The 27,465-nt window shown below is 41.0% G+C and overlaps 1 protein-coding gene across 2 annotated transcripts in view; it reads right to left on the reverse strand.

The window, feature by feature from the left end:
- Positions 1–27,465, reverse strand: part of prkar1b (protein kinase, cAMP-dependent, regulatory, type I, beta) — a 66,031-nt gene that overhangs the window by 8,072 nt on the left and 30,494 nt on the right. For both annotated transcript variants that reach the window (XM_006791445.3, XM_006791446.3), the window contains 5 exons: positions 18,577–18,638; positions 14,274–14,320; positions 11,503–11,661; positions 6,632–6,692; positions 4,330–4,451 (listed from right to left, as the gene is read on the reverse strand). In XM_006791445.3, coding sequence (XP_006791508.1) covers positions 4,330–4,451; positions 6,632–6,692; positions 11,503–11,661; positions 14,274–14,320; positions 18,577–18,638 — 451 coding nt within the window. The remainder of the gene's footprint in view (positions 1–4,329; positions 4,452–6,631; positions 6,693–11,502; positions 11,662–14,273; positions 14,321–18,576; positions 18,639–27,465) is intronic.

Genomic DNA, 27,465 nt, shown 5'->3' on the forward strand with positions numbered 1-27,465 from the left:
GACTGGAAGAACACATCAGCGGAGAGGATGATACTTTCTTCAAGAGTCATCACCCAGTTTTAAAAAGGTGGGAAGCAGCAGAGACATCTGACTTCAGTAGGCTCAAATCAAATGGACTTGGGTAGGATTGCTTTTCTAGCCTGCGGGTCGTAGTATCCTCGAGCAAGTTACAGAACCCAAAGTTGTCCCTGATGCATCCATCAGAGTGTGAGTGTGTGGAAGTTAGATTAAAAGTGTTTGGGCATAGAAAAAAACAGCATTTGTATAAATGTGTGTGTGTTTGTGTTTAAGAATGAGGTTTGTGGCAAGAAAGCCCTTTGAGTGCACAGAGCAGAAAAGTGCTACATAATTTTACAATTTATTGACAAAAACAAGACTTCAGCTAGACAGCTGGAAGTCATCTTTTTGGCATAAAGTGACATAATAATTCCTTTCACAAAGGTATGTGATTGGTATATGATCAGAGCTGTTCATCTGTTTGTTATTCAAAAACTAATTTCATGAAAGGTGGTGGAGTGGTGCTTGGGTGAACATCTGCATCGCTTCCATTAAGAATTTAAAAGATGGACACTGGCTTTTCCAGAGGATGTACTCTGAGTGACCTTCTAGATAAAAATGAAACACCAAGAATAAAAATTATATTATGCAACATGTCAACCTTACAATTCCAGTTATCTCATGTAAAGATAAATCTTATGAATTGATTAGATTGCATTGATTCAGGAGTGCACTGAATAGCTTTTCGGGTAGCCTTTTCCCTCTACCCAAGATTGTTTGCTGCTACAGTTTTGCATTACTGCCTGGGAAAGCGCAAGTTATGCTACTAATTATTGGACATTAAAAAAAACCCGTGCATGTGTTATTTCTAGTTAATACTTAGCAGTAGCATACTGTGAAATCTTGAAATATCACAGTGTAAAAGGTGCAAACGACTTGTTAAAGACTGAAAACACTGATTTTGACTTAACTTGACAAACTGTAACTTTTCCCACATCTGTTTATAGTTAAGTGGCAACACATAATGCATCTTAATCTTTAACTGGCCCTTTTTCTCAAAGGCTTGACTGAATGGCATGGAGAAAATAAGAGTCTGCACATTAGGTGAGTAGAGCCCTTAAGAAGAGAGCAAACGGTGGAAAAGGCAGAGAGGGTTGACGTAAGGGAAGGTGAGGCTGAGTCTCTGTGGCCCCCAGAGCTTGTAAAGGCTTGTTTGTACAGTGTGAGAAAAAAAATGTAAACATGTCACTTTTCATTAGGGCCCCATTTCACCCAGAAGGAAGAGAAAGTGATGTCTCCATACCTCCTTTTAGTTAATCTTCCCCATAAGAAGCATGTAATTTGTGATTGTGGGGTTTGTCTTTGGCTTCATCTACCAAAACCACACAAAACAACAAAAGACAGTGAAAACAGACAGAAAAAAGAGGCACGGTGGGCAACTGAGAAAAAAAAGGAAAAAGAGTAACTGACTAAGCAAAGCACAGAGCAAAGAAATAAAAAGAATCACAAGAAGTGCATAGCCAGAGCGCAGGAGGCTGATCTTACTGTAACACGTGCTCGCAAAATCCTCTAACTCTTTACATGTGGTCCTTTTTGAATCAACCTCCTCGCAACCCATATGTCCCTGCCCTCTTTGACTCATCCCTCTGTCTGTCTCTCTCGTCTCCCTCCCAGGAGGGCTCCTGACCCTGTGTGAAAGTCAGCAACACACATTCCACCACAGTCCGCCCTGCTCTGGGAAAGTCAGGCTCTGCAGCATGAGAGATGGGGAGCAAGCGGGAGGGAGGGAGGAAAAGAGGGGGTGAGAGCTTAGACACAAAGGGGAAAATAGACAGAAGAAAGGGAAACGGGGTTAAAGAAAGAGACAAGCTGCTGCTGGGGTGATGGGATTAAAGAGAAAGCAGTATTTAGGTTAAAAATATATACATTCTAGAAAGTGTTGGTCCCCCTTCCTCAGTGCTGCGTGTGGCTGCCTGCATGTAAAATGATGAGTCTCACATTGTGACACATTCACATAGACCTAGACAGCTGCCTTCAATGGGCTGCTTGCCTGTAAAAGTGGATTCCTGTATCTCTCTTCCTTTTCCTCTTTCTCCTCCATCTCTCCATCCTGCTATCCCCCCCCCCACATTCCTCTACATATTTTGCTATTTTGTTTTTCCTCTTTGGGATGTACAAAGTCTCAGATTGATGAGTCACACATACATAGTTGTGTCTTTTGCATTTCCTGCACAAATTGGCTTCTGAAAGACTTTAGACTTAGAGCAGCACTGCAATAATAGACAACAAGATAATGTGAGGTGTATGTCAAATATATACAGTGCAGTCTATAAGTACAGGTCTTACATTTCATGCAATTTAGAAAATTCCAGTTTCATTTCTGTGTTTTGTGCAGCATATATGCATTGGATGGGATGAGCTCAAACTGATTGACAGTAGGAGCCTCACACCAAACTAGATTCACAGAATGCAACATAAAAGTGGTTGAGTCTGTTGAAGCCCTCACCAAAATCACCAAGATGCCAATTTTCACAGACCTAATAGTATCACATGACCTCTTTATTTGATAAAATATAGGTTAATATTAGCAATACGTAATTTGTGCGGGTAATTTTTGCATTACAAATTATCGATAATCCTGGCATTGTCGTACAGGACTAAGACCACTGACATTCACTGTCAGTTATTACAAATTTCTGGAGTTTCAGAGGTCATTTACGATGTCAAAGATCTTCAGCTTTAATGTGGAGGAGCTTTTTAGCATTTATTGAAATAGGACAGTGGAGCAAAGACGGAAAAGGCAAGAGAGAGCAGTAGATTTGAACATGTAACAGCCTCACAGCGTATGGGTCACCTGCACCACTTCATGAGCTATATCAGTACCCGGGGGCTGCCATTTCTTTAAACAAGACATAAAACAGTGTTTTTCCTACAAGTGAAAAGTATGAGCATCTGTGAGGAAAGTTCATAGGAAATATAACATGCCTTTAGTGATGCTACAACCTTATTTGGTCTAATATGACAAGTAGTTCAAGTAGTTTTAGGATTTTGAACAATGTCCTGTAAACATCGCTTGTTACAAAAGTTACATTTTGTTGCTATACTTGGAGGAAATCTAAACAGCTCTAATATCACTAGTATATTAATTTTATGCACATTTTTTGACAGCCTCCCTGGTTAAGCTCAGCCAGAGCTGTAGTTCATCTGTCTTCAGGTTTTCTTTGTATAAATTAAAGTTTGAAATTCAGCAAGTGAGACTGATGTAAGCGTGACCATGAGTGCTACACTTTGCTAACCCATCATAGATGTGAACATCCTTACTCCTTCGGAGCATTAACGGCTGACGTGCAAATTTACTGAGCTGGATAAAAGCCAAAAGAACATTTCAAATAACTGGAAAATGAATGTCTATTATATATGTTAAGAGGGGCATAGTGAGGAGCATAAAAATGCAGATAAAAAAGAAGGATGGAGAAGAGTGTTGTACTGCAGGGGCGCAGGTGAAGGGAGAGAATCTGTGTGAGCCAAAATAGGGATATAGGCTGATACATCATTAACCAACCCTGATAAAGAAGTACCTCTAGCTTAGCCATTTCAATCCACTGTAACCAGTGTACTGCTCCTATTATCGATGGACATGAAACGAGTAAGTTAGGTAAACTTAGTAGGTGACAGAAAGAATGACACTCTGAAGAAGAGGGACTAACCCGCGAGCAGGTCTGAAAATAAGGACGCAACAACAGCAGATTGTGCCCCAACCCCCTTTAGATGCCCCTTTTGACTCGATGCTGGTGAAAGCCGAATAAGTATGGAGTTAATAAAAAGTGCGTTAGGATGACAGGCAGGGGGCCCTTCATGAAGTCACACCAGGGGCCTCGGTTCCACAAAGCCTCCAGTGTGAGGGAGCCATTCTTTGCACAGGTTCTGTGTGTTTGCAGGCTGGGGCAGGGGAGCACTGGGTACTCTGTCTGCTGGTGGCAATAAACTGGGATCAGTTGCAATGTCAGCAAACAGCCCACCAACGTCTCTGTATGATGACATTTACATCAACCCTAGTGCCCCCCTTGATGACTCTGATGACATGCACACGATTTTAGGCCCCGGTATGTCAACATCTACAGCTTACAGGAAATGTGACAGTAATAGGAAACCATTACATACACTGTAATTCTGGTGATTTTAATGCTTTTTCTAAAGCACTCAATGTGCAAAAAATCAGCTTTATGCTCTGTGTTGTAACTAGGTTAAACTCCATCATCAAACTTGTCTCTTTCACACACAGAGACATGCTTCCAGTGCTTTGTAAAACATCATATTCTTCACAAACTTTACCTCTGTTATGATGAAGAAATCATCACCAGGTTCTCCCTGCACCACTATCTTCTCTCCATCCTCAAACTGAACAGGCTCCAGGGCATCGGCCACAGTCAGGCGCTCCCATTTATCCAAAGATTCTGTGAAAGGACAGCAAATACAGATTACTGAAAAGACGGTCTTATTTACATTGATCAGTAGTAGATGCACATACAATGTGGATTACCGTTTCATGGCCCGGAGATAGAGGCTTTCCTTGTTCAGTAAGCTGGTAGGAACACTAATTACAATCCAGTAATTTAAGAGGAACCGTTGTATCAGCCTCTCTGTCTCCTCCCTAATTTTATGGATCTCAAACACCTTAAAACTGACTCCTAAAACTTTGTTGTACTCACTCTGGATTGTGTTGATTATAGTCCAATCAAGTTCAAGTGGTGCGATCAAGTTCCTTTCCACCACTTCCGTTCTATGGTTGCAAAATATGATTTCATAGCTACAGTCTAACTTCATCAGTGAAATTATCTGAAATATAACCAAATATACTAATAAATATGATTTTGATTTAAGCAGCAATGCTTTAATAACGATTAAAATTATATATTTAAAAAATTTTTTTCACTTTTATATAATTTTAAAGATCAAACAGAAGTAAAGGTCAAGATATGTGAAGGAGTTCTGCTAAAAAAATTGACAGCATCTTTCTAAGTTTGTTCTGAGCGAGTCAGATAGTCTTTACGATTATCCAACCACAGCAACAGTGACGTGGTTAGCCTGAGATATTTCTAGAAACCAAAAACACAGTCATACATCTCACTGGGAAAAATGCTTAAACCAAAGGAGTTTTAGGCAATTCAGATGAAATAATACTTAAAGAAACAGGACCCGCAAGTAAGTAAACATCTCTATTCAGACATTGGTTACTGAATCGGCTAATCCTTTAAAAATGGAGCAGATTATTGTTGCCTTAAAAGCAGCTACACCAACACGTGGAATGTGACTTTGCTGCAGTGAAAGCACTGCTCATCCTTAGCTTTGTCTAGAAGATTCAATGTTTTGATTTGACTCAGACATGAGTTAGAGGTGTAAAACTACAGCACTCTCTCTTTGTCCCTGATGTGCTCAGTAACTGATCCCAGTGTGTCTATTTGTGTGTGTGCACTTAGGATTAGTTAAGGTAAGCCTGCCGGTTTGGAGGTGTCCAGTGTCCCCCGCCAGTGGGGCCGAGGTGTCTGCTGGACCCAGATGGATGTCTTCTTTCTGGCTGCCAGTTAAAGGCAGCAGGTCTTATAGAGGTGAACCCTAACAACTAGCGCGGTAACATGATACACAAATGTGCCGACTAAAGAACCTACATTTCATGCTTCACAGAACTTGCAGCCACTTGGAGCACCATGCTACACACATACACGGTAGACGCACAGGGAATTGCCCGTGGAGATGCTAGGGCCTGTGTGTGTGTGTACGACAAACAACAGGTTGTGTTTTTTACTCCCTTCACTCCATGACATCAAGGGCTTGTACCCAATTTCGTGGCTATCTCAAAAATCAAAGACAAACAAAAACACCCCCGCCTCCTACTCCTCCTCCAATTCAAAGGGGCCGAGCAAAGCGAATGAGGAGAGGAAAAGCAGGAGGGTGCTGTCTGAATACAGGCCTCGACAAGGCTGTCAAAAAGAGAGCTGTGAAAGAAAAGAGCTGAATGAAAAGAGAGCGGACCTCGCAAAGACATCCTCCTAACACCAGGATTGAGTGTATGTGTTTACTCAGCCAGCTAATAACTCTGTACAGAGGGCATGGCCTTGCTTTATACACCACATACACGATCAAGTGGAAAGGGATGAGATGTCAGCTCCAATTGCAACTCGTTTTCAAACTCTGAATGAATCTCATTCGCCATCCCTGAAAACCAAATTGCCTGTGCAGGCTGGTTATCCAAATTCCTGCCGCAAAGAGGGGCTTATCTCAACTCCCCATTCCTTAATTGTCCACATGGAGACATTGCACACATTGCATAGTGTGACTGGCTTTAGCATGAACAGTGTGAGAAGATTAGGACTGTACACACAGACCTCACTCAGCTATGGGCCTTTTGTGACAGCGTGCGCCTGTGTTTATGTGGGTTAATCTACAGTATATAAGTAACTTTCTGCACTCTCAACTCTTTGACCTGTGTAAAATGAATGCATAAATATGTATAAACACACTCATATCCTTCGGCATAATCACAAACTGATTAACAAAGTGTAAAAGAATTCATTATAGTCACCAGTGACAACATGCTGCACGTCTTGTCTATATTATATTTAACACACAGACTTACCAAGAATGGAGACTTTGCTCAAGAACTCTTCATACATCTTTCTCTTTCTCAGTGTGCTGCCCTGTAACACACACAAAAGCAAACACATTTACCATTTAAGGAAGTTGTTGTAATACTATAATGTAATGCACACCAATGGTCATAAGTTTGATTTTTATCCCAAAACCAAGAGATCACTCTCATTAATCAGAAACTCTTTAAAACTTTTAATTTGTTTTATTTTTTTCACTCCTTTAATAACCAAAGTTAAAAGCACAGCAACTTTGCTTCGACAAAGTTTTTCAACTGTGAAAGATGTATTTCTTTGGGGTGCAAATATTGGAAAGAGCCTGAAAATCTGCACCTTTTTTGCAAAGAGTTAACATAGAGAGCATCCAAAGAGTTGCATGTTTCTCATTCCACAGCCAACCTTTAAAAAAAACCTCCAAATATTACATATGAATACTGCCAAAATATTAAAACATGAATACACTTTTTTTTTTTTTAATCTGTGATGAATAGATGACAGTTCATGGAGTCATGGTTATGCAGGTGTATGTAATGCGTTTCTGATACGTGTATGTCTGTGTGTGTGTGTGTGTGTGTGTGTGTGTGTGTGTGTGGCCCACCCCACCCACCAGGCAGGGGACTTTCCCCCATTCTGCCTCTGCCATGAAAATCAGGTGCTTCCTGACAAGTCTAGACCCAGAGGACCCCTTCCCTCGCTGCACAGAACCACTCAGAGGGAGTGGGAGCATGAAGAGAGTAAAAGCGAGTGAGGAGAGACGATCTTGTCCGCCCTGCCTTTGCATATGGAAATGATATATTGAGGCTTGGGGTGTCTTTAGTGCATAAGTGCCTGAGACCCGCTGCTGCCTCTAATTTCATATAATTTCACATTTTGTCTTAAAAGGGGAGAAAATGTTCCCAAGTGAGCCAATGTCAAAGTCAGAATCGTAAACAACTTGATTAAAGGAATTCTAGCCTGCGCTGCCTCCCTCCTGGATAAATGATTTGAGTTGTGTGTCTGTGTGCATGTGTGTCGTCAGTGTGTGCAGGCAGAGCGTGCAGTCTGTTTTTAGTTCTGCCACTTATGTTTTGCTGCCGTCTCCGCAGAGATGAAACTTGCTCGTTAAGCAAGCAAATACAAACAGTAACGCATGTACCCTCTACCTCTAACACACACCGCACACACACACACACACTCCAGCTTACACAGAGATGTTAAGTTGGTCTTCAGATTTGAAAGTCTCCCCATAGAGCTAATCAGACAGCCTTGCAAGGCTTAAAGGCTTAACATGTGTACATGAAACTACATTACAATACAGTAGATGTGATTTATACGACTGCAGTAGGAACCGCTGGGTGGGCCAGAGTAACATCGCAGGGTTTCAAAGAGGCTCGCTGCGGTGGAAGGAATGAAAATGATGCGTTTCTAAATTTCTATTTCTAAAATTTCAAGTTATCATTTATTTTGTTGGTGAACATCTTTTTTTCTCTTTGTCTTCTGTTTTATCTTGTCTACTTGGGAGGGCCTGAGCACATGTTTCATGTATAAAACTCTTCTGCTCCTGTTGGCCCCAGTGTTCACTCCTCCTGTGGCTAAAAGATGAACCAGCCTCTGTGTCTGTTCAGTCTTTGAGGGAGAGTCATCAAAGACTTGAGGTGTGGCGTGAAGCCAGACTAAACCAACTGTACCTTACACCCCATCTCCATCACCTTCATCTCTGTCCAATGTGAAAAACATACACCACCAACCCGCCACGCACACATCCCCTCTCATTTCTCTGTATAATTTCTCCTTGTTTCCTTTCGTCTCATGTTCTGTTTGTTGACAGTTGTCTGTCGGTTTGTTAACGGCTTTGTCTGTAGCTATGTGTGTTTAAATACCAAGATGACACAACAAGGAAGGTATTGTATAAATGGCAGTAACACAATAGAAACAGTGTGGTTATCACGGGGAATGGCATTACACTGTTTACTCAATGTACACCCTGATAAGGAAGCTGGTAGGGTGGGTGGTGTAGTGAGAGGCTCTTTGGCTCTACATGATAAAATCATGGCCGTACTGTAAACAAACTGTGATATAATGACTTGTGCGCGTGTCATTATTTTCCACTGGGCATGGTGTAAGGAGAAATATCTACAAGTAAATTCATCAAAGGCACCTATAAACAATTTCTGCTCATCTTAAAGGTTTTATATGAAATATATGAAGTATATAAGAAGTAAGAAGAAGCACTTTTTAGAGAACTAAAATAGTAAATTGTAAAAGTTCTGAGATTTAAAGTATCTTTTTTTAACCAAATAGTTCTTCAAAAATATTAAATTTATTCCTGATTGATCCATTTACCATTTTGTAGGTCTAAGTGACTTGGATGATCAACTGGTTACAAAATTTACATTTCTGGTGGATCACTAACTGGGGAGGAGACTGTTTAAAAATCACATAAATGTGGCTTCATTGGTTTTGAAATTCACTTTGATCCGTTGAAATTAATATTCAGCTTAAGGATCAAATATAGACGGTTATTCAAAAACCTAATGCAGTTAGAGCCACTTAAGTGCAAAAAAGTCAGAAATGGCATAAAAAGCAGGAGCTGAGATTTAGGTGGGTTGCAAAGTGATTTGCAGTGTTCAGTAACTTTTAGCATGCTGTGTGCAGGATAAAGAAGCTAAACATGAGATCTGCCTAACTGAGATTACCTGGTATTCCATGGCCCGCCTGCCCTACCTCTCTACTCGATATCCATGCAACATGCAACTGTTGCTATAATTGTTCAAAATAATGTGTCTTGAAATGGAATGAACTAGTGACTGTAAATGTAAAACCATTTAAATTACACATAATTATTTTTAAGATTTGGAAACACAGCAGACTCGGGACAGGAAAGCAGATGTGAGAACAATGAACCTGATGGCAGTGGCAATGCACCTTATGAGCTTCCAGCTAACTAGCTGCAGACACAGGCGCTCAGCATATTTTTTGCTGGGAAACACACCACACACAAACACATACACATTTACACTCAGAGAGAAAGCTCACTCGTTGGCCTAAGTCCTTGCCAGAATACCACACTTTGTAAAAACAGCTTTACAAATCATTGACAGCAATAATTAACTACAGGTTCACATAATTGAATTCTGTTTCACCCCGTCTCCCCTCCTGCAGCTGCTGCTGGAAGCAACGAAGGAATGAAATGTGTAAGACAAGGAGAATCCTCTCAAAGAAAGGTTACCAGGGCGGACTGTGCCCTTAGTTTAACTATGCGCTTAAGAGGTGACATGAGTGCTGTGTAGGTCAATGCCAACTTTACTCTGAGCTGAAAGGTCCGAAAACAAACCTGCTTCAATCTCTGCTGGTTTTACACTGAACTGAACTTTCAGTTGGCCAAGGCTTAAATGTAAGAGGTAGTTTGAAAAGTTAAATGGGAACTCTCTAATTTATTTGGAATATGGTGTTAGGAACATTTGAGGAAGTGTTTAGCTGGGCACAGACACACACATGGACAATATTTAGTCATTCTAATAACAACCGATCTGTGTGTGTGTGTGTGTGTGCGCGTGTGTGCGTGTGCACTTATGAGCAAGGATGAGGGCAAGGGCACAGTTCCTTGTGTTTCCAGTTTAAACATTTCGACATTCCTGCTAGATAAGCTCCCGGAGTGGGAAGTGCAAAAGGAGGCATTAATATTGACTTTTTTTTACTCCTCTTCTCACTCCCTCCCCACTTTTGGCTTTCTTCATCTAAGAAGAGATCTAGACGCATTAAAATGGGAGGATACACTCCTCTGTGTGTTAAAGCGTATTTGGAGTATAAAAAAGAAAGCAAATGTTTTAAGTGCTTAAGGAGCCTTAAGTGGTTGACTGGGAGAAAATACTGCAAGCAGAGGACTGTGATTGATGACCGTAGAGAGTCTACTAATGGGATGTAGATATTATTTGTCTACAGTGTCATAGTGTGGATTTATTTTAATGTTTAATATTTTCAAATATACCATAAAATTATGATAGCATATCTTTTCCAATTTATGGGTTAAATATATTTAAATACCTACCTACCTACAAATAACAAGCTCTACAGACCTAGAACCCCTTTGGTTATTTGTCTACTACTGTTAAAATGCCCAAAACAGAGTAATAGCGTTCCTCTTTAATTATATAATACAGAAATTTCCATGGTGCTCAAATGCATACATTTATAGGTAGCCAGTATATCTATTTTAGTAACCAAGAGAGTAACTTTTCTTCACGTAAAGAAGAAGAAACTTTTGGCCCTTAGACAAAAGGGGGTCACCCTATCAGCTCCATATGTTTGATTTGGCAGAGTTTTTGCACTGGCTAGCCGGCCTAACCACAACCCTTAAGGGCTGTGTGATCAAACCAAGTGCCTTTAGCTTGTTAGTCAAATGTGTAAAGCATTACACTACGAAGAACCATAGCAAGCACTTTGTGTCCCAAAACTGTCATACTGTAATTTCACTCACAAGAAAGAAGATATTCAGTTCTCCATCCTGTTTCTTAGCCACTTATCTAACTAGGGGCAGCAGGAGAGCTGGAGCCTATCCCAGCTGATGTAGAGCAAGAGGCAGTGCACAGCCAAGGCAGATCCGACTCCATCACAGGGAAACGCAAAGAAAGACAGACAACCGTACATTCGCACATCTGCACCTACAGCTAATTTATAATCATCAGCAGGTTGGAAGCTTTTCTGAACCTACACCACCACAGTACAGCCACGGAAAAAAATATACAGCTGTACTGCTGTGTGCACAGTGGAAGCAATTTACCCATCAAGTTTTGCAATGTATGGTTGCTACAAACCAGCCTCTTGCATATTGTTACCATGGAGTTTACAGAAATACTGAGAGTCATCATGACGAAGTTCATACCATGAGGATGCGTCGGTAGCTGTCTCTGTCAATGCCCCACAGTTTCAGGTCTGTTTTGGCCTTGACGGTGGCAGCTCTAGGAGTCCCGTAGATGAGGGCCAGCTCTCCAAAACTACCTCCTTCTCCAATACTGGTCACCCACTCACCATTCACATACACCTGCAGACAGAACAAAAGCAAAATTTATAAAGAGGGTCATATATAAGATGGGATGCTTCTGAAGAATACAAACATTTTCTGAGGTAGGAATTTAAAACTTTCTGCTATTTCAGCTACCCATCCAAAGACACTTTATCCAACACTTGGCCCACCATTCCCCCATCCCCCTTCAGTTTCCGGGCTGTTTGATTTTCTCACTAGGCTTGTCCCTAAGTATTTGATCCCCACTAAGCCCTCAGATGAGACCCTCTAAAATGCCCTCTATCCCTACCATCTCTCCATCAATCCCTTTTATTTTCTTTGTCTTGTCTTGTTAGAGTCATCCCTGTGATTTGGAAGTGATGGGAGGTCGGAAAGCTGTGTGGATTTGTTCGGGCTGTGTGTCATCTGAAACACACATTCTCATGATGCTTCATCACTTACATGTGCAGGAACACACATGCACAGCTCTACTGAGATCAACCACTGTAGCTCTACAGACAATGCAACCTCAGTGAGACTCATTCAGGCTGTCTCTAGGGCTGTTACGGTTTCAGCTGTCGACACACTATCCACTATCTTGTTGACTTAATAACACAGAGAGAGGCAGAGGGAAGCAGGGTTTATTCCTCTCTGGTGGTTGTTGTGAATTGCCAGAATTGTTGCAGGCCATTATTCATGCTCCAAGTAGACCACAGGGGACTCATCCTTCACTATACAGTGGCATGGCTTCAAAGAGATGCAGAGTGCTGACTTTGGTTACGTCAAGCCTAGAAGAGCAATTAAATGAACGCTGAGAAAGAGTTACATCAGAGCATACAGGTAGCATACAGGCTTTTTAACGGTCCAGTCCTCAGGTATCTCCTGACCTATGAGTCACTGTTTCATCCTCATGTGGTGTCATAAAGTTTCATGAACACTCTGTTGCAAATCCCAGATAGACAGAGCTGCTTTAATACTTGAACGGGAGCAAGAGTGAAGTTACTTCCAGTCAGGGCTGAGATGACAGAACAGAAAAGTTTTGATTAACATGCTGTATGCTGTCTCTCACAATAAGTGAATTTTGCGAGAGCAAATCGCATGTGCCTGTGAATAATTAATGAACCAATGAATCAAAATTACTGGAAGGGTTAGATGAGTCATGAGTTTGTTTCTTTGTACAAGCCTGCTGCCCATACAGGTAGGTGCAACAAAAAATCTGCATCTCTGTTTGGCATGATGTAATTAATTTCATTGCCAAATCCACTATAAAATAAAATAAGCTTTCCTTTAAAATGACTGTTAAGGTAAGTAATTTCAACAATTACCCAAATAATTGTGATTAAGCAACTATCAATATTTAATTATAGCTACCATTTCTTTGCCCTGATAAGATCATCTTACATTTTGGCATGAAAGCTGTAATTTCTTTAGCGGTGCACCCATATAAATACAGGCCGTAAGTGAGGAGATTTGAGTGCAGACATGGAGGGGTGTTTACAGTAGTGGCAGTGGTTGTCAGCGTTCAGGCAGTTTATGGGATGCTGGCAGATTTACACCCCAGCTTAATGAGAGACATCTCCACACTTTAATAACCTCGGCACTGATCTTGAAGCAGTTTAGCGCCTGGGCTTTGGCTGGGAGGCAGCAGCTGTCTGTAGAGATAGAGGGGTGGATGGCGCGATGGTGATGAGGTGAAGGCGACACAAATGAACACGAGGTTTGGACAGGGGTGAGGTTGAGGGTAGGAGTGCAGGGTGACAGGGTCCTGGCTTTGGGAGCGTGTGGTGTCAGTCCAGAGGAGACGACCTCCGGCAGAACAAAATAAAATGCACAGACTGAGCAGATGCAGATGTGGACTTAGATCAGATCAGAATTAAGAAATTTTGAGAAGAGGGAACTTTATAAGATTAAACAAGCAAACTTTGTCTTGATTGTTGTAGACAGATTTTTGAGTTTTTCCAGATATTACCATCTATCTTTGTATCTAACGTGAATATAATCTTGAACTACATAAACAACCATGGATCCTTACTCTTACACAGGACTCTAAAAAGAACCCCACAACTTATCAAATGATATTTGACAATTCACTTTCTGAGAGTTCATTGCTACACCATCTTTCTATCAAGGCACCATCTCACTACTCCTACACTTACTTCTTCCTGCTCAGGTGGGTCAAACTTCAGCCAAGCTTGCCAACCTGCTTCTCTCCTCTTGCCCACTGTCTCTGTGCTCACTGTTGTAAGCTGATAAGGTCACTTCCTGTTTAACTAGCTTCTGTTTTATCTCCCTCCATTTAACTCTATCGCTCTGTGTCAGGCTTGCTAAGACAAAAGATCTCTCAGTTTGTGTGCCTCTCACAGCCAGTTCAAATCTATAGCAGTGCACAGATTGTCATCAGAGTGGAAGAGACCTTTGAAGAGAACAAAACATAGGGGCAATCCTACAACCTGCCCATTGTTAGAAGGAAATTTTATCTCTATGTGAGTGAAGGCGGCTGGGTTTTTCTACTGAGTCACAATCCTTCTTATAGACTACACATGAGACAGTAAATAAAACCATACTGGAATCCCCTTTAATTTAAATATTTTGCTTTGACTCATTCAAAGTACAAGTAAGAGTGTACTCTAAATGTGCTCTGACCCACTTACGTCCACTTCGCCTTGGTCAATCACATAGAAGTTGTCTCCTTCATCACCTAGAGGGGAGAGAGGAGGAGAAACACAGGTGAGCACAGATAAGACATCAATACCTGCTAGCTTTAAACCATTTAGAAAGCTTCCTTTACTTCCTTTTTTTCCTCTTTTACTTTCACCTCCTGTTTATTTCTCAAATGTGGACTTTTTAACCAGTAAAAGGTGCCCCTATAATGTTTTCTTGTAAACAAATATAGTTATGTTCTTCACAGAATGTATCCTTGAGGCCAAACAAACACATTGCTTCATTTAAAAAAAAGATAAGCCTCTTAAAACTGCTTACTAGCATGCAATCTTCTCTCCATCTCTATCATCATTATCGTCCCCTGCAATTAAGTGTGACACTTCGCTTGTGAGCGTCCTTGTGCATGAACACAAATAAAGAAAAAGAGAGCATATTCATAAAAAAGTAGTGTTCAAAGAGGTTTAAAAACTCCATCAAGAACCTTTAAACTAAAATTGAAGCATTATGGGATTAAAGTATTTTTGAAGCCAATTCACATGAACTGGGGCACAAAATAAATTGAGAAACTTTGGGGATTTGTGAATCCTGGAATGTCTCTGTTTGGTTCTGGGCCCTCTCTGAAAAGCCAAAGAAACAACAAAAAAAAGAAACTGTTGGGTTTCTTGTCTGGATGTTATTTTTGTTCAGATCTTCATAAATTACCTACTTCAAGCTTCAGGGCACACCCAGCGTCAAAAGTGCTACTGCCTTCTCCAGAACGCATATTTCACTGGGCCTGCCAATATATTTGTGATATAAGGCTCTCACAAGCAGAAGGGTGCAACTGCAGCAGTGTTCATTACTGGTTCTTGGGTGGCTTAATAATGCAAGCTCTGAAACCGAAGTGTCTGAGCATGCATAGCTAGATCCTTCTGAAGTGTAAAGAACAGAGATCCATAGTATAGCAACCAACCACAGGCAGCAGCTTAATTTATTTAGTTCCTTATATTAAAGAATACTGTTTGTTATATTTACAAAGCTTGGAACTAAATGTGCTGTCTGGTCTGATGTTGTGTCACTGACATAAGTGTGGTGGGATTTCAAAGCGAACAATAACCCTCGAAGCGAGTCATGGGATCCGGATGGTTAATGTCCGTTAAAAGCATCTAGTCTGGAGATAAGGCTAAAAAATGGCAAGTGTTCCTTTAATTATGCTATCCATTACATAGGGTTTAGGGGAAATTATTAAAGAGGACTGACAGCCACAAACATGAGCAGCGCAAATCTCTCCCCGCAACTCCAAACTGCAAATGCAAATCCATTCAGAGGTACATACAGGTAATGATGCATGAGTCCTGATGACACAAGTATGCATTTGTGTGCATTTAGCAGATACAAAGTGAGGTTGTATGTGTGTGTGATTGTGTTTCTGTGTGCATGTTCACCTAAAGAGTTGAAAGGCTTAGAGCACCCCGTGAGTAAAGTTCACAGGAGTTCACACGGCTAATTAATACTGAGTGGAGGGGGCTCGTTAATCATACAGCTCTATTTGTCACACAAAACGCTCCTTGTCTATCTGAAGGTCTGTCCCAGTGGAAACCTCAGACACACACATACACATACATACACCTACTCACAACCTGCTGCAACCTGGCCCTTGGCTATCTCCCTCTGTCTGTCTCTGTCTCTCTCTTTCATCTCATCTATCGGTCTTTCAGTTCCCTCTCACTGTGTCTTTCTTTTCTCCTGCTCTTCCTGTCTTTTATCACTTTGGTGCCCAATCCTTTGTTTTGCATCATTTCCAATCCCTCTGTGAGTGCAAGCAAATATTTGACCATAATGCACACACACAGAGACACACTCACACACACACACACAGGCTTTGTTTCAATACAAGCTATTTTAGGTGTTATGCTGTGACTCGAAAAGGACAACGCTGGTTGCATCCTCAGTCTCTCAGGTGCTTTGTAAACACAATGTCAGCATTAAAGTAAACATGTCCATCATCAAGTTAATTTCATCTTCGAATATTTTTTTTACTCATATAAAATTAGTAGGGCACCAAGGGCAATACTGCTATTCTGCATTTTTAAAGAAAGTGATCTGGATTTGATTCAAATGTTAATGCCATCTTTCTTTGATCGACTTCTACTTTTATGCCAAGTTTCATTATAGTCTTTGAATAATCTTGCTGACAAACAGAACAAAAATCAGCGCTGAAAACATCTTATTACTATTAATTATAACAGTTTATGTCAGGAACAGCGGATGAACTTCTCTATAAGCAATATATTACAATGAAAATAGCTCTATGCTACATTTTGCATGTTATAATACAGTAAATCACCTCCTGTTTAAATCCCACTCAAACCTTACAGTCAATAACTCCCAGTTGTGTCTAAACAGTGTGTGAGTGGTCAGTGGCATGGTTGGTTTCTTGATGCTGTACAGTAGTCCAGACGTTAGCAATGACATCAGCACTGCATATAGTGTATACCACACTCTATAGTGTATATAACAATGGACTGTCTGGGATTGGAACTAGGGCCCCCAGAAAAGTTAGCTAGACTTATTATCACCAAATTAGGGCTGATATACTCCTGGGTGTTGTCTTAAGAGAAGGTGGGAGAGACTGAGGGAGTGTTTGTCTAGCACTGACAGTTTTCCTGCACCTAGTGTCTGTATGAGTGTGTGTTTGTAAGGCATGCTCCACACATGTAAACTATGTTTTTCTGAGCAGGTGTGAACATAATATTATCTAGAACTGGGAATTTGTGTGAGAGAATGTTTGTTTTCAGTGTTTTAAATATGTGATTAAATGTGTCCACTTCTGTGTTTGATAGGAGCTTGTGTGGAGGAGCGCTGGAAAAATACAGTCTGGACTTGCTGATCTGTGTTCTGTCAAAGTCCAGGGATGCCTAGACTAAAGGTTTTGATGACTGCAGTTAGGCAGACGAGAAAGACCTGGCATCTGGTGCAGACTGAGGGGAATGTTTGAGGGAGGCAATGAGAGGAAACAGGAAGGAATGTAGGAGTGGCAGAGAAAAAAAACAGGGGTTGCAGTACAATTGTAGTATTCTTTAAGATAAAGTCATCGAAGGTAATCAGTGAGAATAGCACTTTAATTGTTTCCTTTCCATTAAAGTGGCTAAGTCCATCAAGATGATGTAACTCATGACCATGGCAGAGCATTCCAGTGTGTCAAAGATGGCTACAACCACTATGACATCACCAAATGGTTAACCTTGAAGCCTTGAGCTGAGCGTTTTGGCTGTGCTTTGAAACCAGATATAACAAGCAAGAGTTGAATTTGAGAGTGCAAGGTAACGCCACCCTGAAGCACAGCCTGTTCCATTATCATTTCTACTGTACTTGGTACCAGAATGAATGAAATGAACATCATTCAGTAAGACTAAGAAATACATTAGATAAGTGTTTACTAAGGTCAAAGGTCAAGTGAGCAATAAGGGTGTTCTTTCCATGGACTTCTATACAAGTGTTCTATACCACTGCTGCCCATTAGAAAGAATGTAGGCTTGAGGCACCTTTGCACTGGCTTCTCTTTTCAGACCTTTTAAAGCTTGTGAATAGATACACATGGCCATAATACACATTTATGAGGTATACCTGTCCATCTGCTCAGGGTTGTCTAAAGCTGCAGATCTACTCGAATTTTCCAGCTGAACCATCTATGATGTGTGAGCAGCAGTTGAAAATGCCTTGCTGATGCCAGAGATTAGAGGAGAATTGCTAGACTGCTTCAAGGTTATGGGAAGGCAATGGTAACTCAAATAACCGCTCATTACAACAAAAGTATGCAGAAGAGCATCTATGATGGACTACAACAGCAGAGGAAACTGAGGCTACAATTACCACAGGCTCAACAAAAACAGAAGATTATAAAAATGTTACCTGGTCTGATGACTACTGATCTCTGCTGCGACACACAGCAGTAGGGTCAGAATTTAGGGTCAGAACAGTACCACACCTTTCAGATGTGTTGTCATGGGAGATTTTCAACATGGATGACAATCTGCAGCAACTGTGTGATGCCATCATGTCAGTATGTCCCCAAATCTCCGAGGAATGCTTCCAGAACCTTGTTGAGTGGAGCACCTCTGAGTGCAAGTTATGACACTAAAAACCATTTAGGTTTCAAATTGAATCTTTTTGATTAGGATTTAAGGATTGTTTTTGTTCGCCAGAGGAAAATAAACAGTCACATATTCCTGCTATAATTAAGTACGTAAACCAAGTTGGATTTTGCTCAGCAGGCTGACTTTAATCTTCACCTCAACAAATATTCATACAAACCTTGCTGGATAACTGTTTCCCCTGCAATATGGGTGACTGGGAACATGGCATCAAATATGTCACTGGAAGACAAAGAGAAAGGAAAAGAGAGAGAGTTAATAACGCATACCTGCTATTATGTTATATTATCCCACCAGTTTTCTGAATTGTTTGCTGAGTTTCATGCACAAATATACAGTAAACACAAGACTTTTTGTGTAGGACTGGCATTATGGGAAAGACAGTTGCCATCATCACTTTGCAAACTCGATCAACAGGCAGACAAGGCCAAAGAGACAAGCATGGGAACTCTGGGTGACCCCAATACACACTCAAACACACACACACAGAGAGAGAGGGAGAAGCTTGCACAAGACACATCAATCTGAATGTGTACACAACTGATTTCTTTGTCCTCATCCATATCCAGCCACACACCCATTATTTCTACTTAGTGCCATCATAAAGAACACATTTATGCCTGTTATAACACAGTTTAGTCCAACAAACCGACCACAGTTTATTTTATCATCAGTCTACAATATTGTACTTTTTTCACTCTCCATTTCTGAAATTGTTCATTGCCATTGTTACTACTCTGTTACTACTGGTGTTTATTTTTGTTAAGTAGAAATACTAAACACATCAGAATATTATCATCACATATAAGAATTAAAACATTTCAGCCCCATCTGCCTCTTTACATTGGACCGGTACTGTGCGCAGGCTTAACAATGACTGTTTTGTTTCAGCCCATGATCAAAGCCCATATCTCAGAGTGTATCTTCCTTTAGAGGCACTGAGAAAACAAACAAAGTGATGGCTGTGTCTAAGCACTTAATTTCTGTTTCAGCCCACCAGGGAAAGCGCCTGTTAGACTGTTGCTAATCAGGCTGTTTAAATGCATGAAGCCGCAAAAGATTAGAGCTCTACTGCTGGGATGTGTCGGGACAAGAGAAAACTAAGTATCCTTCCTCTCCTCCTCTCTGCCTGCCTTACACCTTCGGGGTATATTTATCTATCTAATCAGTTGCATACCACCCCTCTCATAGAGAAATATAGGGAAAAAAGAAAACAATAAAAGAGGGTCAGGCATATCAAAGACATACAAGACCTGCTGAGTGAATGTGGAACAAGTCAGAGCCCATTCTCAGTTATGTTTGTGTGTGTGAGCCTGTGTGTGTGTGTGTGTGTGTGTGTGTGTGTGTGTGTGTCACTGAACGTGTGCACTTGAGCCAGTCTGTCTGCATCTGAGTGGAACACTGCCTATGAAAACACACAGGTTTGCGCAAAATTATGTGTGGGTGTTGAATAAGTGTGCACTCCTAACAGTGCACAAGACTACGTAGCACTTGGAAATGAAAAGGCTTACACAGCCAAACTTACAGCACACTGCAAACATTAAAAAAATGTTGCTTTGCATAAACTTTGAAAAAAGAAAGTAACATAGGTCAACAGGTGTTGAGGAGAGATCTGAGGATGTTATTGAGTGGTTTGGAAGTGAATGGACCTGGCTGGTATTTGTTATGTGACACTGAATAAAAAGCAGACTTAAGAAGATGGATTTGGGCCAACTTCACCCACAGGTAGGCTCGGTGCGTTGCAGCTGGCCACTGACTCACGCATACTTGAGGACAAGCAGCAAACACACATTCAAATAACACACTTACTCTTTGAAGTCTGCACGCACAACTAAAGGATGCCACACCCCCATACACCATAATGACACATGCAACCAATCCACTCACAGACACACAGTTGTGTAATTTGCCCATTGATACAACAATGCAACAACATATTTATACAGAGTCCTTTCTGATGAACACTTGCATACTGGCACTGTGACGTGACACGCTCGCTCAAACGCTTTGATGATGATGATTAGTCAGTCAACATCTGCACGAGTGCCCTCAACTCTCTTTGCATCTGTGGCCACCTGTGCTTGGCGTGGACTGTGTTTATTCAGGGAGCTTTTGAGCAGTTGGTTTGAGGTTATGTGCAATTTATATTGTGTGGCTTATGAAAATAATTACTTTGGAAAATGCCAGGTTTAACAGTGTAGACCAATTTAGAGGCATTAAGTGAGAAAACATTGAGAAAACCAGGAGAAAGTGCTGGAAGTACTCAAAACTCAGATCTTTTTAAGTTTTGATAAAACTAGGCACATAAAGTAGACATAAGTGGCATCATGGTTACATTCAGCTGTGGTGGTGGTGATGCGTTGTTGATCACACGGGGCACTGCTAAGGAGGATGGGCAAGACTGGCCCACACTGCCACAGCAAGAGGATCAAAGGCAGCAAACTTGAGTTTACCTAATTACACTTGACCGCCTCTCTCCATCCACTCAGTACATACATCAGTGAGCACAACAAAGATGCATATGGAGGTAATTACTTCCCCTTGTCTCTACCCGTCTCTCTTTCCCTTTCTTCGTCCATGTCGGTTCCTGCTCGGTTTTTCTCCCACCTCAGTTACCCCTTTCTTCCTTGTAATTCTCTTGCTGCCCCACCCATTTCCCCATCTCTCGGTCTATCACCCCCTCTCTGCGTGTCTCAAATGAAGTGATTAATCTTGTCCTTTCCGCTACCTGTAGCCCCTCTGACCTTATGAAAAGGCAGAGCAACCCCACTAACAATGAGTGTGCTGTTCTGACAGAGACAGATAGAAGGAGAAAGAAGCAGAAAGAGACCCTGCAGACTGTGACGGGCCTAGGAAACTCACCTCCACCCAATGGAGGGAGACAAAGCTTCTGTCATGGTTGAGCTATGTGGAGATTCTTCCTTAAAACACACACACACATGGATAATCATTCACTCGTCCATGTGTACAGTGTTAAAACAGACCAAAGATTTCATTCATGTAAAAACCCAGATGTTAATTACGCTGGTAACACTGTCACATTAGTTTGATCTCATCTGAATTTTTACCATATGTCCAAACACACACACAAATCATGTGCAGCTGACATCACATGGACGGCACATTGCCCATATGTGTCTGTTTGTAGTGCCAGAAGCAGGTGGAGATGACACCTGTGGAATAATGTGAGCATAAAAATAAAGCAGCAGTTCAAGTTCAAAGCAGGGACCGCTAAGGCCAACAGATCAGCACTTTTATCTAACAGCCTGCATTAAGCTGTGTTGCGCTGAATGTGAAAGGTTGCAACATGTACGCACATTGAGCATGTGAATTCATGCATGTACTGTGTACTGTACATGCAGTTGTGACAGGAAAAGGTTTTACGCTCCTTCACCATCAGACATGCCCTCAAAAGTTCAGCAACAGCCTATTATTGTTCTCAAACACCCATAAAAATGTGGTTAGCTTGGAGGGATTCAGTCATTAATAAAATAAAATTAAGCGCTCCTTGTTGTAGCTGGACTGCTTGTTGTTCTTACAGGTTGACAATGACAGACTCCCTCTTCGCTCTCCTCTTCCCTCCTTTTTAATCTCTTCTACAGCCCAAATGTTTATTTGTTCAGCAGCAGACATCTTATCTTTACATTACTACATCAACACACAGCGCTGCCATTATACCATTAACACCAAAGGCCTCTTTAGGGGCACGGCATGCCGCCACGTCTTTGTGTTTCTTAATGGGCCGCAGAATGTTGAGTTACACAAGTCCTTAATGGGGTGCCCATCCAGTATGCTCTTTGTCTGGGTAGGAGAGGTTTTGCAATATCTGAAATAATCAACAACACCACCACATACGGGAACTTCCCTGCTCCAAGTTGCATCTCAGCTTGGCAGCAATGTGCCACTGGTTTGGCTGTTGCAGCGTTCATGCCGTAAGTGCTTGAAGGATTAATTTCCACTGCCACAGTTGATAGTAATTCAGACTGCTGACTCTGGCAAACCAGAACAATAGTCTTTGTTTTGCGGGTCTAATCATTTCCATTATATAAGCAATGATCTGGAGTCACACCAAATGTACACTGGCAATGAAAGTTAAAAAATGACTTCCTATGGTAAGACATGTTACAGCCACTAAGATGCAAGTGAAAGCAGTGAGATGCACCAGAGACAATGCCAACATCATTATTCAGGTTATATGGCTGTACTGTCTGCAATTTGGCATCCAGAACAAATTTCTTCTTCAGGGACAACAAAGTAAAGTAAAGTAAAGAATGTATGCTGTGTAGATACTAGTCAACAGAAATTAAGCCACTAAGGGGAAGGTTGCTTAGAATAATACACACAACTGCTTTGAGTTGGCAGCTCAGCCAACAGTCAAGATGATGTGTAAAGCAGGATATTCACAAATATGATCATATGCATGTAAAATTTAAGTTTTATAAACACCATAATAAGCTAGAAAACCGCTCTGTGAGGCTGACTAAGCAGTGTGACATTTAATGTTAGGCACAGACAGCCAGCGTTCCTCGCCTTAAAACAAGAGCTCACAACCAGTGAGCTCCATTACCTTTGACACAATTACTTCTTTAAAAAAAGTACAGTTCATCTGTAATTACATCAACATGAAAGCACATTCCCTGACAACAAGCAACAGTATGAGAGAGTGAATGAGAGATAAAAAAAAAAAAAAGGAAGAGATGAGGAAGGATTAATCATAAAGCAATGAAGCATTCAAGGAGAATATTTATGACATAAAAGCTCCAAGCACGCTCCCTTATTCATCACGAAGCACCACCAGCAAGTGGAAGAACCCGGTCATGCCAGCTGCTACCAATTTCTTCACACTGGCCTTGAGACTCCTAAGGAAACTGTGTCTTATTTGATCAAAACAAACCACAGATATCCCCTCCAACCAAATCAAAAGTGTAATGAATGGCAGTACAAGAGCAGGCTAAACATACTCAAAGATTTTATACTATTTATAGTATAAACGTTACACTATAAGTAGTATAGTATGTAAGTGTACATTAAATTTAAAGCTATAATACTTAAACATAAAATGATATGCAATGTTGAACATTTCCACTGCAATTTTAACAATTATTTTTCAACATTTTACACCTACTGGGATGATTGGAACTGAGTACACACAGAAACCTTGCAGCACAGCACAGAGGTGGTCCCAGCCATTCATGCATGGACATAACAGGTCATGGCTAGTGGCAATGAGCACTTAGGGATGGTCAACAATGTGGGAGAGGAGGATGCCAAAGGCAGATGACAGGTGAGAGAAAACCTTCATTTTTTCTAACAGTCAACTAGACTTTGGATTTGGTACAGCTCTCTAAAACTCCAGATCTGAAAAATATTAGACTACTGAAAAAATAGAACGTTTAAAATTTCTCCATACAATTTAACAGACTAATATTTTTATTTTAAAGATCTGGTGCAGTCTCACATTCACATGGTTTGAAGACTCAGATAGCATGCAATTTAAATAGTGGAAACCAACAGAGGCGAGGGAGTCCACTGTGTTAAACTCACACACCTGGCTCCACAGGTTTACAAGGGGTGTAAACGTGAATGCATCCTGTTGCTTAAAAACTTAAACGTGTCCCAGTATGTACACACTAGAGAATCTAACCACCTAAGGGCCAGTGCATTTATGCTGGTGATCTGGTTGACCTGCAGACTTTTACTGAAATGCTGATGAAGGAAACTGTCATTTATGCACCCTGCACTGATTGGACCACCTCAGAGAAAAAAAGAAGGGGTTGAAGACAGACTGTTAAAGTCTAAGCATGTATTTAGGCTCCTAAATCCAATTTATGTGAATTTAAATGTACTCAAATGCCATGGTAAGGCAACATGATTTAAATTAGTTGTGTTTACTTTTTACTTTCAGACATGTTACACAATTTGACATTTATTGACAGTGTAGGTGAAGTACAAACTGAACATCAATGTTACTTTATAAGAGCAAAACTTTTCTGATTCTGAACTGTCAAAAACATACTCGGCTAGTGAGCAAACTACACAGAGTGTTTGACAAAGATGTGATATACAAAGTGCCATCATGCACCTGCACTGCTCATGCTTTGGAGCCAATCCATTGAAAACTACATTTGTATAACAGAAGTTGTGCATTAGTCCAGTTACAGAACGAGGATACAGCAGAGGAAACTACTGTAAAATCCACCTTATACAACTTTAGACTCCAGCAGTCATTCTCCCAACTGACAAAAAAATGACAAAAGGAACAAATAAGTAAGAGCCCATGTTACTATGGTAACAGGGACAAAAAGCCAGTCTGGAGGAAAAGTCTAACAGACACAGTAGCTTTCCTTAAACCTTTGAACTTAATTGAGTCAGTCGGATAAAATATCAGGTTTAACTGAACTGTAACTGGCGCCTTAAACCCTGCCAGACTGTGGATGTCCATTTCAGATGGACCAATATGCCCTTATCACCTTCTCACATGCCTGGGACCTACAATAGCACCAGTTATTTCCTCTCACCTTATTTCTTCTTGCACAGCGATGTGATGGTTAAGCGAGAGAAACCACAGAGTCAAGTTTTTTTATGAGTTTTGAGAAGCATTGAGAGTACCAGACAACTTGGGACTTCTACCAGACCAAGCTTAATCAACACCTTGTTAACACACTTGTTTTTAAATAAACATGCTAACATATACGCATATACATGCTTACAAACCCTATTTAATGAGAATTTCCAAAGGTCTTAAGAGCTACGAGTGATAATTGTGTAAAAGTAGAGCAATCTCATTTCCCCTCCATTACTGCTGCTTCAAACGCTCTCTCTCCCAGCATGTACAGAGCAAAGGTATACACACTCGGGTTGTCATCAGGAAGGTGAGAGCCAGTGTTTCATGGCAGAGGAAGAAAGAACCAGACTTAGGAGAAAGAGTAAGAAGTTGATGGGAAGATGTGAGGAGAAAATAGGATGTATAACTTTGGCTGTTTCTTCAACGTTAATTTATGCCCCAAACTTCAAAAAGTTTATAATTGTAACTTTTTTTTTTTTTATTACAGGAAAACGCTGAATGATTTCCAGGGGAAAGTAGCAGTCCTATATCAAATGCTTTTTCTCCTTCTTTACTGCATCTTGTTTTCCAAATCTGAGCTGGATTAAAAAAATTGATTAAAACTTAGCATTTGATTAAATTTCTGACTATATTGCTGGCTTTCTGGTGGCACTGGAAGAGAATTCCTGGCAAACTCTTAATGGCCCACTGTGTGTATTGTACTGTGTAAATGTGACAGGCTGTCTTGCAGGCATACCTGATGAGCCAACACATACCACCTGCTGATGCAGTCATGATGTCAGCCTAAAAACATCACAAACTTGTCCAACCCTGCTGCCTCGCCCTTTCTCTCTTTTCCTTCCTGCATTTTCTCAGTATACTAATTAGGCTACTGAGCTCCTGCTACACTGTATTAAAACTTATTTTCTCCCCTGCTTATTTTAACTAAGTTTCATCATCCTGTCAGTGCAATTCACATTTTCAGTACTGGATTTTCACACCTGCCTAATGCCCCCTTTCTCTGTTCATCGCCACAGGGCAGGAAAAAGCGAGCTCTTCCTCCACTTGAAGAGAAAAAAGGGTCAGGCTGAATCAGGTGCTGACAGGACTAAGCCTCTGCCTCTCTGATGTGTCTACAGGGTAAATGTCACTGGAATGAGTGAAAGAGAGAGAGTGAGCCGTACTCTTTTCCTCTCCCAGCGTGCACAGACACAAGTAATTATACTGAATGCACACAAATAATACAGTGTAAAGCTAAAATAACCCTATACATTTTGCAGAGAAGCCAAGAGCCATTTCTCTAATACTCACACACATACACGCATGCACATGTAATCTTGACATGTTGCCTAACATCAAAAGGCTCACCGCTGTCCTGCGGGCATGTCTTTTCCTTTCCACTCTCCTTCACACTCCCCTTCCTCTGTCCCTCCCACCTTGCAGAAGACAAGAGCTAAAACAAGATAAGCATTTGAGAAGCAGATCAGGATGCAAACTGTCCTTTGTTGGGGTTTAAACCTGAGAGGTGTTTACACAACATTGCACATTACATATACGTGCTCGAACACATGAATGAAGTAGAGACAAAACTCTGAAAACAACCTGGGGGCCCTAAGCAAGATCAGTAGGATCACTAGGAGGAAAAAAGTAAAGGAGGAACTACTAAGGACTGAAGGACTGTGGTGTTTACCATAGTGTGTGTGTGGTTATAATTATCTACCTTCACAATGGGCAGTGAGGTCATGGTGCACTGGGTGCTTCAGAGGAGAGACATTAACTAGCTGACATCTGACTGACGTAAGGCCTTTCCAGCTGTAAAAAGCGCAGCTACCTACCAACTTGTATATAATACGCTAAAACTACGGAATGCACAAATGTTAGACAATTATTAACCAGAAACAAACAGAACACTTCACTCGATACGAGAACCACATTTTTTTCACTAAACCTTCCAAATAGGGAAATCATGTGTAATCAGAAATACTCATTATCCTTGATATCCTCCACTTGGTAGTGGCACTGTAGTTTAGTGGTTCACACATCTGCCTACCAAGCAAAGATCCCCATTTCAATCCTGGGAGGAGACACAAATCCCTTTGGTTTTGTGGCAGGAAGAGCATCTGGTGTAAAAATCTGCCAAATCAAACATGTGGAGCGACCCGCTGTGGCGACCCCTTGTGAATACGGGAGCAGCTGAAATTGGGTTTCTTCTGCACTCTACTTGATGCCCTAAATTAATATTCCAACTTTTCTGGCTTGAAGCATTCTGGCTATCAAAACACCAAATTCAAGGGAGTAGGTACAAAATGTTCTTTCAACCTAGAATTTATCAACACTAAAGGAACCCAAAAGTGAGAGAGAGTAGATGCTGACATCAACAATTTAAAAAATAAATACATTGGTCAGTTTAGGATTCTGTCCTGAAAATTGACAGGAAATTGTATGAACCATTCTCAATTTTTATTATCAGTTTTTTCCTGTATTAAGAACGGATATACTCTCTGT

The sequence above is a fragment of the Neolamprologus brichardi genome, chromosome 4 (genome assembly GCF_056152115.1).
Source record: "Neolamprologus brichardi isolate AB-2024 chromosome 4, ASM5615211v1, whole genome shotgun sequence".
Classification (NCBI taxonomy): Eukaryota; Metazoa; Chordata; class Actinopteri; order Cichliformes; family Cichlidae; genus Neolamprologus; species Neolamprologus brichardi.